This window comes from Arachis hypogaea, chromosome 13 (assembly GCF_003086295.3).
Source record: "Arachis hypogaea cultivar Tifrunner chromosome 13, arahy.Tifrunner.gnm2.J5K5, whole genome shotgun sequence".
Lineage (NCBI taxonomy): Eukaryota > Viridiplantae > Streptophyta > Magnoliopsida > Fabales > Fabaceae > Arachis > Arachis hypogaea.
In genome coordinates this window covers 1,582,542-1,593,302 of record NC_092048.1, presented here as the reverse complement: position 1 = coordinate 1,593,302, position 10,761 = coordinate 1,582,542, and the positions used below count along the sequence as shown (strand labels likewise).

Sequence of the window (10,761 nt, the reverse complement as noted above, 5' to 3'; positions counted from 1 at the left end):
GAATAAAGCAAGGTATATACGCATCGAAAAGTGCGAAAACTTATATCAGTGCCCCACCTCTGTGATCATACTGGAAAACGATTATTAGTCTATTAATTACACGACATAGACATAAGTGATCTGCATAGCGTCACAGTCATTAAATTCATATCTTACGCCCATACCAAACTGCGTACTGAATACTCTAGGGTAAGTTTGTGTTTATGTGCATTTAATCGAGAATGGAGTGGGTAACATAATTGGAGCTTCACACAAAACAACGATCACTGCTAGGCAAGACAGGGAAAGAAATTAAGAATAATTATGTGTGGGCCACATTTTTTTTTTTGTTTTATTATAATTAATTATGTGACACTACCCTAGCTAGGAAATATTATTTTATTTTTTCTGCTTCCTAAGCCGTACACGTTCTTTTTCTTCCATTCCATTTTATTTTATTTTATTTATTATGGCCTTTATGTATCATTGTATCAGAACAAACTATACAAAGTTGAACTACATTATTTGCTTTACCCATAATATCCTCAAATTAAATATAAGGCATGGAAATAGACCATTTATTCTTTAATATGCTTGCAAGTGTCATAAATACAGATCCATCTCAATTTATTTAATCTAAAACATCTATCAACTCTAGCAGACAACTATCAATGAGATGACAACCTGGCAAAATCAAATAAGAAAAAAGAAAAGGTCACTTTTTTACATCTTTATTTGGAAAAGAAAAAGTTCCCTAGCACAAGTCAAATAGAAGAAGGAAGAGGGAGAGGCACATATACTATAACAATTAATTTCAACCACAAATATAATATGAAATGCATTAATAATAAACTTTATTTTGTTAAATTTGAATATCGAATATTTGTTTCCGTTGGAAATACAAAAGTGCATGAAAATAATAACATAACTCAATTCTAGAAAACTGAATTTTATCACACTAGCTAGTGAATCAATAGGTAGATTAAATTATTTTGAAAGAGCTAGCTATCTCTTAATTTTCAAATATCTTCCCAAAAGTACTTGATGAAATCTTTCATGTGTTCCACCTGAAAATGCATGTACACCACCACAGCATATCCATTATCACCATCTTCATCTGGCATTAGAGCAATAACAGCTCTATCATAAGGGCACACACCACCAGGACCAAAATAAAACGGTTTCCCCAACCCAAAATCAGCTTCATAAAACGGCATACTCATCCAACTTCCAAGTATAATATTAGGATTCCCAAAGAAAGGCACATCAGCTCTATACTCACCTTTCTCCAAGTACGGTGTCCTAATCAGATCCCAACGGTTTTCAAACCCTGCCACGTAATCCATTTGTGATTTAACAAACTCGTGATTCGACACTTTCTTAACGGCTTCTCTTATTTTCTGCGCCGCGTAACTAATCGGTTGAGTGGTGATTTCTTTGAGGTAGCAAGTTGGCGTAACCGTCGGACCCAACGCGTTTCCGAAGTAGTTTTGAGGAAGTGGCGGATTCATTCTGTTTCGTATATCGACGTTGAATTTAACCACCGTTGGTTGATTCTCTTTAAGATTACGAGCTTTGCAAGCGCATCTCCATATATGCGCGCTGATAACTTCGAATCTGCTGTACGGTCTCTGAGATTCGTTATGAGGACCGTTACCGTTACCGTTTCCGTTTGCGGTTACGATTGCATTCTTTTTGAGCTTCTGGACGTGTTCTGATGTGAGTTTTAACAACGCGAAGGTCGTCTTCTTCTTTTGCTCTTCGATATTGTCGGTTCTTCCGAGGATGAGCGGGAGAGGCTTGAACTCCCGGTGGTCGAACCGGGGTGGAGTTAATAGCTCAGTTGATTTGAGCGCCGTTCGGTCGAGAAACGGAAGCTCACTTGGATCTAACTTGGCTCCTCGAGTGAGCTTCGCCCATGAGTTGATGAAGCGAATGGCGGCCAGGCCGTCGCCTAACGGATGAGACCAGAGGATTCCGACTGCGAAACCGCCATTGCCGCCGTGGAACTTCGTCACCTGTGCCAAGAACAAAGGAAGCTCGTTCATTTGACGAGAGTAATCAACGGCTGGGATGAGTTCTTTGATGCCGGGTTCGTTTGGTGTGAAGTCTCCGTATTCCGCCATTGATTTCGTGGATTCGGCCTCGAGAAGCAAGGCTCCCTTTGCGTTGCAATCGAGTTCCAAACGACCGCCGGCCGTCCAGTTGAGCCTCCCGGCCAACGGATAGTAATGAACGAGAATCTCGCTGAGAGAATCTCGCATTCTCTCAACGAGGACAGTGTTGTTGTTCTGTTTTGACTTGTAAACGTAGATTGAAGGTGTATGACTCCATCGCCAGAGTTGGTCGTTGTCTGATAGCCATAGAAGACCCTTTGGAGTTTCTTCTTTTGGGATCACTGTATGAGTACCTAAGATTGTTACCATGGTTTCAGTCTCTCTGTGCCTAAAACCTTGGTTGATTGCTATATCACACTATGATAGCCCTGAATATATACACACAATATTTTTAAGAGAACAACTAGGGAACCAAAAGCATATCAGCCAAAAACCAGCCAAAATGTGTCTGGGCTCTATAAAAATTAGGTTTTGGTTTGTGATCCGTAATCCTAGGAGCAGTTTTCAAACATATTATTCAAAAAGTGATTATAATTAAACGGTTTTATTTACTTTTTGGCTGATCACCTTTTGGTTCCATATACTTTTCCTATTTTTAATATATACATCATAATATGATGTATATTTTTATATAAAAAATATTTTATTATTACTTTTTTATTCATGATTAATTTTTAATATAATTTATATATTTAGGAAAAAGAGAAAATTATTCAACTTTTTTTATCCGGCGAGAACAACAAAATAAATGAATATGGAGATAATAATAAAAAATTATTTAATCTTTTAATATATTTAAATAAATTATTTAATATTTTATGTATTGTCATGCATGGTGTGTTACTTTGATATATGTCCACGTGATAGTCACCTTTTTCATTAAAAAATATAAACATTCTCACTTTCTTTTCATTATTAACCTACCTACCCCAGTTGTAACCATGTGCAATTGTGCCTTTGAGTCAATGACTAAAACGCCCCCTTAAAATAAGGGTTTCTGCCATGCAGTATATAAATATGTAATGATGCCCCTCAGATCTCTGAAAGAGAAATAATATTTATACCCCTTTTTTTTTGCGTATACTATTTATATATTATTTTCATATTTTGTGATAATAAAAAAATATTTTTTTATTTTTTATTAATTACATTCAATGTAAAAAGTAAAAAGTTAAAAAAAAAATTTATATGCCATGATGTTTATATGTTGTGTGGCGGTGATAATTTTAATATTTTTAAATTTTAAAAATAAAAAAAAATTGTTATTCAAATATAAAAAAATATAATTTTAATTTTAATAATATTTATATAATTATTTTAGCTATTATTATCATAGATACTATAGATTTCACTTATATGACACATTCCTCTAGAAGAACTAGAATTTTAAACATATTATTATAAATGGTCGCTTTTGTTAATTAAGTTTTTTAATGACGTTCCTTATTTCCTTGATAGCAATTTTTTCATAATTTAATATTGAACGTGTAACACATTGTATGTTGACTAGGAAATTTCCTCTTTGATTTTGGTGGCTTTCACAAGATGATACACTTAATCATATATAAGACAATATAATGTACGAGAAATAATCAAAATCAATTTATTACAATGTCGTCTTCTTCTGTTTTCCATAATCAATGGCCTAACCAAGGAATCATACTGATAGTGATGGAAACTTAGAATATATTCTGCAGCGTGGATTCGTTAGCTAGTGGGTTCTAGCGAGATCCATCCCCTTTCTCTCATTTTTGGATTTTATAGTCCTTTTTTTTTTCTGATAATTCATAATTTGTTAGGTTCTCGATCTCTAGAGAAAAAGTTCAATTCGCACATAATGCAAAAAGCAACAAATAATACAGTTAAATTACAGTTTATACACCTCATCTAAACACTAATTCAAAACAATTGATAGTGTATCTAGATTATTATTTTATTCTAAACAATCAAGTAAAGTTTTTGCACTACTTGTAAAATAGGAATACCATTCTGAAATAAAATAAAAAAGTTTTCCGAAACAATTAAAACTTTTGTTTTTGGACGGGCAATTAAAACTTAAAAGCGCATTATCTATAAATATCCAACCTCGTTTTTGGATGGAATAAAAACCAGCCCAAGAAAAGCCCATTTATGAAAAGTTGGATAGAATCGGAATCAGCCCAATAAGATCCCATTGTCAATTTGTCATGAAAGATCAATATTTTACTTGACCCTTTGGACTATTCTAGCTTTGTTGTGTAATTTTGGACTCTCGTAATATTTTGTGTCCCAAAACAGAAGAATTTTTGAGACTTTGACCTAACATAACAGAACAAGAAATAAAACACTGAAAACAAGGTATAAATGATAGAAATATAAAATTTAATATTTTTATATTTTATTTAATAATAAAATAGAATAAATTATAAAAATTTAATTTATTATTAATTTTTTTTATTTAAAAGTTTAAAAAAATATAATACTAAAAAATATAATTACAAAAAATATAATTATAAAAATATAACATTCAATATTTTTTTATCAACTAACACAAAATTTCTAATTCAAATTCACAACAATGGATACCTTAACACTAAAAAATAAATAAAAAATATTTTATTCACTGCATGTTTAGGGGACTTCACGAGGAAGCTTTGCTCCTTCTTTTACCGATTTTGAGCCAACGATGAGCAGGTTTCGATAGTCTCCAATTTGCGTCACCACAAAATCCCTCATCAGGACTAGCGAATCCCAGTGTATGGGACTTTCAGTTCGAACGAGATGAAGAAGATGAAGTAACAAAGTGATCTCTTTAAATATGGGTTTTTTTTTTGTGACAAATATGGGGGTTTTAATTAACTTTTGGTAACTCCTTCCTACTTGAAACGGCGTTGTTTTCTTATTTTAACGCTAAAACTTAATACGACGTCGTTTTTCATTGTCTAGCGTGGCAAAAATTTGTCACATTACTGCTGCTGGAAAGGAGTTTGGACGGAAAAAGGAAAAAGGATCAACTAAGTGTATTTTTTTCAATGTCAAGAATATAAATAATGCAATTGAAAAATCAAAGATTAAATTAATGTATTTTTTAAATTTCAAACACTACTTTAAGGTTTAACTCAGTTGAAATGGAAAAGTAATTATCGAAATTAAGGTGACAATATTACGGATAAAATTGGGTCTAATAGAAAATAATGAAAATTGTGTTTAGACAAAAATATAGTATTATTTGAATTTAAAATATTTATTTAAATAATTTAATCCGGATAAGCATGCTTGAATTCTTTGTGCATTATTATTATAAGGCTACATCTATGATAATTATATTTTATTTTAGGTGACTAAAAATAGTTAAATTTTGACCGATGAATAGACAGACAACACATGACATTACTTAAAGTTGTGACTAAGTGTGAATTATAATGATTAGACAGAAGATTTTATGTCTTAGTAGGGAAGAGAAGAGTAATTTCACTTTCCTTTGTTTTATTAAACAATTTTTTCGACATTGTCATCAAAATTGATTACAAAACAAGTAAATACATAATCCAACAAACAAGAGCTATTTTTTTTTTTGTTGAGTAAAGATTTAAAAAAAAACTACAGATATTTTGATTAAAACACTGTCTCTTTCGACCACACAACATACTAGAGATTTCGATTAAAGCACCATATATCTCCTGCTCCTTTCAAGGGATGTAAAAGCAAGTTTGGCTTTCTGAATCTCTGCCTTTATCAATAATAATTCCAACAGACAAGTAGTCAAACTAATATAAAAAATATTATTTATATATTAAAATTAATTATTAATATATATATATATATATATATAATTTAATTTATTTTTAATATATATTTATATTTTAATATATATTTTATATTAGTAACCGATTCATTTTAGTATATACATAACGTAATCGAAAAATATCTATTATTGAAATCCAGTCATATACACCTGCCATTTTAGACTCGTAATACGAAAATAACTTATGAAGACTAAAGCATCGGGGTTATCATACTTAGTATACATTATTAAAAATTTTATGATACATTCCAAATTTAAAATCAATTTTTATACCTTTTTAAGAAAACCAACTATAATTATTTAGTTGTGGCGAGACTGCATAATCAAAATGTGATAAATTACTACTCGATGACAATTTTCTAAAGTGCTTTGAGAAAATACTTTAGGATTTTGAATTTATTAAATAAAATTTTATGCAAAATTATTTTGTATTGATTTTAAAAAAATTTTATCATTAGAATTGATATTGGTTAAAATTATAATTTTTTATCAATAAATTCATAAAATTATTTATTATAATTTAGCTATACTTTTTAAGTGCAGGTAAAATTATTCATAAACACCATAAACGCCGTAATTATATAAAGACATCTAGAAATTACACATGTTTATGTGTACATTTATTAAAATTAGTTATTAAAATTAGTTATTAATATAAAATATATATTAAAAATAAATAAACAATATATATTTATATACAAATATATAATGTACTAATTTTGGAATATAAATAATATTTTTATTATGTATATATATTACCTCGTTGCACCATAATACTTGCCACATGAAGTTGAGAAATAATGGAACTTGTCTCAGTTCTAAAGCAATTGTCAAATGAGGAAAACTCAACTCTTTACGTATCAATATTATTTGGCATCGTTATCATCACTATCTTCTTGTTTCTTAATTTCACAAGGAAAAAAAACAATCAAAACCTTCCTCCATGCCCACCAAAGCTACCTTTCATTGGAAATCTTCATCAACTAGGAACACTTCCACACCGTTCCTTCCATGAGCTCTCCAAAAAGCATGGCCCTCTAATGTTGTTGGAGTTGGGACAAGTCCCAACTCTAGTGGTTTCGTCTGCAGACGTGGCCAAAGAAATCATCAAGAATCATGATGTTGTTTTCTCCGATAGGCCCCAAACTACGGCTGCAAATATTTTTACCTATGGATGTAAGGATGTGGGTTTTGCACCGTATGGTGAAGAGTGGAGACAAAAAAGAAAAATTTGTGTTCTTGAACTTTTAAGCGTCAAAAGAGTTTGTTCTTTTTGCTTTGTTCGTGAACAAGAGGTTGCCGAACTGGTTAGTAGACAAATAATTATATTTTTAACATATTTCCTCGTGTAAAATTATTTTTTTAGCATAAAATGTAATTTATGTTTAGATTAATAAAGATCATTTTAAATTTTTATACACATATTCATGTTAGTCATCATTAGTAGAATTTTTTATTTTGCAAATTAATAAATTCAACTATAATTAACATATTTCTGTCACCAGTGATTATATTTATATATTTATATACCTCTAAAAGGTTGTTTTTAGTGAATTTTCGTTGTTTGAATAATTAAAATAAAAATTATATTTTATATGTATATATTTACTTTTAGAAAAAAAAATGAAAACTAGCAATTTTGATTTATATTGGTCAATATTTTCCAGTAGTCCAATACTTTTAATCCGACAGCCTAATACTATACTTTAAGTCAATATTTTTAAATATTATTAATTAATTACTGATAAAAAATAATAAATTATGTTAATTTTATTATATTATTTTTAAATATATATATATTACCATAGTTAGCTTGTATCCAACATTTTTATGTATATTATTTGACCGTATTTAATTTAATACATTTACATGTTTCGATACAACATATTAGGTGGGTGGAATACGTGAATCATATGTAAGAAACAAGGGATCTTGTGTGAATCTAAGTGAGTTGCTAATTTCAACATCAAACAACATAGTATCAAGATGTATTCTTGGACAAAAGTATAATCCTCCAAAAGATTGTAACGACAAAAATTTCGGAGAGCTTGGAAGAAAATTGATGAGACAATTTTCGTCTTTCAGTGTGAAAGATTTCTTCCCTTCATTTGGTTGGATTGATTCTGTTAGAGGTTTGATATCAGAAATGAATGCTACTTCTATAGCATTTGATTCTTTCTTAGAAGATGTAATTGAAGAACACATCATCAGGAGAAGGAATAAAGAGAAGAAGAAAGGTGATGATCATTTTGAGAAGAAAGACTTTGTTGATATACTTCTTGAACTTCAAGAGAATAATATGCTTCAGTTTGAGGACTCTCAAGATAACTTGAAAGCAATCTTAGTGGTATCTCTTTCTCTCTCTCCCCCATTTATTTTTATAATTTTATTATTACATGAGCTTTACTACTAGGGAAAGTCTCGAGGGCTAGCAATTTTTTAAAAAATTGGTCAGTACTTAACCATCAAAAGAAAATTGAATGATTTTCCACCATTGGATTTAATCTCCCACCATTAAAAACACTATTGATAACTAATTGATAGTTACAAAACACAAAAATTATTGACCCCTAGCACTCCTCTTACTACTACATGAGTTTTATCGTAGTAATTCTAGAACTAATATGTACAACAAACTTTAATTTCTAAAAGAATATATTTATTAGAAAAAAGATTAATGCAGGTTTTTCTTATTATTTTGATAGTTTATAATAGAGTAAAGTAATAAATAAACCTTTGAGAATTTATATTTTGAATATATTAGTCTGTAAAAAAAATAAGGTTAAAGTATATTTATTATCCCTGAAGTTTGACAAAAGTTTTAAAAATACTCCTAAGTTTTATTTTGTTTCAATTTTGTCCCAAAAATTTTTTATTTGCATTAAATATACCCTTAACAGCTAAATTTTCAAAAATATTAAGTCCAATCTAACAATAATGCATAAAAATTATGCTTGATTTGCTTGTGTTGAGGGTTGTTCTTATGAAATTGTTATTGAATTGGTATTAAATTTTTTGAAAAATTAGCCGTCAGGGGTATATTTGATGCAAATCGAAAATTTTTGGGACAAAATTGAAACAAAATAAAATTTAGGAATATTTTTAAAACTTTTGTCAAACTTTAAGAGCAAAAAATATACTTTACCCAAAAAATAAGTATCAATAAAGTCCTTTAAAATAATAAATGTAGGCATAATATCCTTAAATTATCTCCTATAATTAGAGTGAAAAGTTATAATTTAAACTAACTTATCTACATTTATTATCTTAAAAAATTTTATTAATATTTTTTTTTAAAGACTAATCTATTCAAAATAAAAATTCTCAAGAATTTATTTTTCATTTTATTTGTTATAATAACTCGTTGTATTGCACTATTTTTATGCTAGCTGTGTATAATTCAATTTGAGAGTGCTAGAGGCAGCACTTTTGTTAAATTCTGGCCAACACTTAAAGAAAATTGAATGATTCTACATCATTAGATGCAATCTCACACCATTAAAAACATTATTGATAGCTAATTGATAGCTAAAAATCACAAAATCTACTGCCCCTAGACTTTCTCATTCAAATTTATGTTCAATCAATTTTTAATAGTACGATAGTGACCTACCATAATAATAACATGTGACAGAATTTTTTTTATTAATATCAGTAATTTTTTTAAATTTAATTTTTATTCTAAATTCTAAACTTTCTAAAAGATAAGAGTTAAAAAAGTTATTTTATTATTATAATACAAATTTAATTAATACTAACTAATTAAAAATTAATTATTTTATTGATGATTATACAAATTAAAAGTTTTTCTAATAATTTCAGGACATGTTTGTTGGAGGAAGTGATACTACCTCAACAACTCTAGAATGGACTTTTGCTGAGCTCCTCAAGAATCCAAAAGCCATGAAGAAAGCTCAAGAAGAGGTAAGGAGAATTGTGGGGAGAAAATCAAAAGTGGAAGAAAATGATGTGAATCAAATGAACTATTTGAATTGTGTGATCAAAGAAACTCTAAGATTGCATCCTCCAGTTCCTCTCTTAGTTCCTAGGCAAACAACTTCAAGTGTGAAAGTACAAAGTTTCAATATTCCTCCAAAAACTAGAGTGTTTATAAATGCTTGGGCGATTCAAAGAGACCCAAAATTGTGGGAGGAGGCTGAAGAGTTCATTCCTGAGAGATTTGAAAACAACCAAGTTGATATAAAAGGGTTGGATTTTCAATTAATACCATTTGGTGTTGGGAGAAGAGGTTGTCCTGGAATTTCTTTTGGGCTTGTTTCTACCGGATATGTTCTTGCTAATCTTCTATATTGGTTTGATTGGAAGCTGCATGGTGAAGATGAAGGTGACATAGACATGGATGAAATGTGTGGACTCACTGTTAGTAAGAAAGTCTCACTCCATCTTCAACCCATACCATACTCTCTTAGTTCTTAGACTTAATGTGTTGTAACGATAAGAGGCGTAAAATATCGTTTTTGTCCCTAATATTTGGGGTAAGTTTTATTTGTGTCCTTAATGTCTAAATCGTTCTATTTGTATCCCTAACGTTTGTAAGAGTGATTCAGTGTTATTTTGCTATCAATTACACATCATGAGGTTTAGTTGGAGTTCTAAAAATCTCTTCTTGAAGTTAGAATACAAATGTGTAGGTCAAAACCGATGATCCACTTCAAATAATAACTCATTAAAAGTTGAATCTAATTCCTGCAACATTTACATAATTTACTTTTTAAGGGACATAATTGAACCTGAACATAAATTTTGGGTACAATATTAAAATCGAACACATTCAAGTGAGACTTAATTGAAAATGAATACATCCAAGTAAGAATAATTGATAAATACAATCTAATTTATTAGTATACTTGACGGCAGGAT

At 29.7% G+C, this 10,761-nt stretch overlaps 2 protein-coding genes across 2 annotated transcripts; one reads left to right on the top strand and one right to left on the bottom strand.

Moving 5' to 3' along the window:
- Positions 1 to 791: 791 nt before the first annotated feature.
- Positions 792 to 2,643, bottom strand: LOC112736308 (spermidine hydroxycinnamoyl transferase). The gene has a single exon (XM_025785698.3). It carries the CDS (start codon positions 2,403 to 2,405, stop codon positions 999 to 1,001), a length of 1,407 nt encoding a protein of 468 aa, XP_025641483.1. The 5' UTR covers positions 2,406 to 2,643; the 3' UTR covers positions 792 to 998.
- A 4,016-nt stretch (positions 2,644 to 6,659) lies between these two features.
- On the top strand, positions 6,660 to 10,500 carry LOC112736307 (cytochrome P450 71A1). Its single transcript, XM_025785697.2, has 3 exons — positions 6,660 to 7,187; positions 7,772 to 8,227; positions 9,703 to 10,500. The coding sequence occupies exons 1-3, from the start codon at positions 6,681 to 6,683 to the stop codon at positions 10,315 to 10,317; spliced, it is 1,578 nt and encodes a 525-aa protein (XP_025641482.1). The 5' UTR covers positions 6,660 to 6,680; the 3' UTR covers positions 10,318 to 10,500.
- The last annotated feature ends 261 nt before the right edge of the window (positions 10,501 to 10,761 follow it).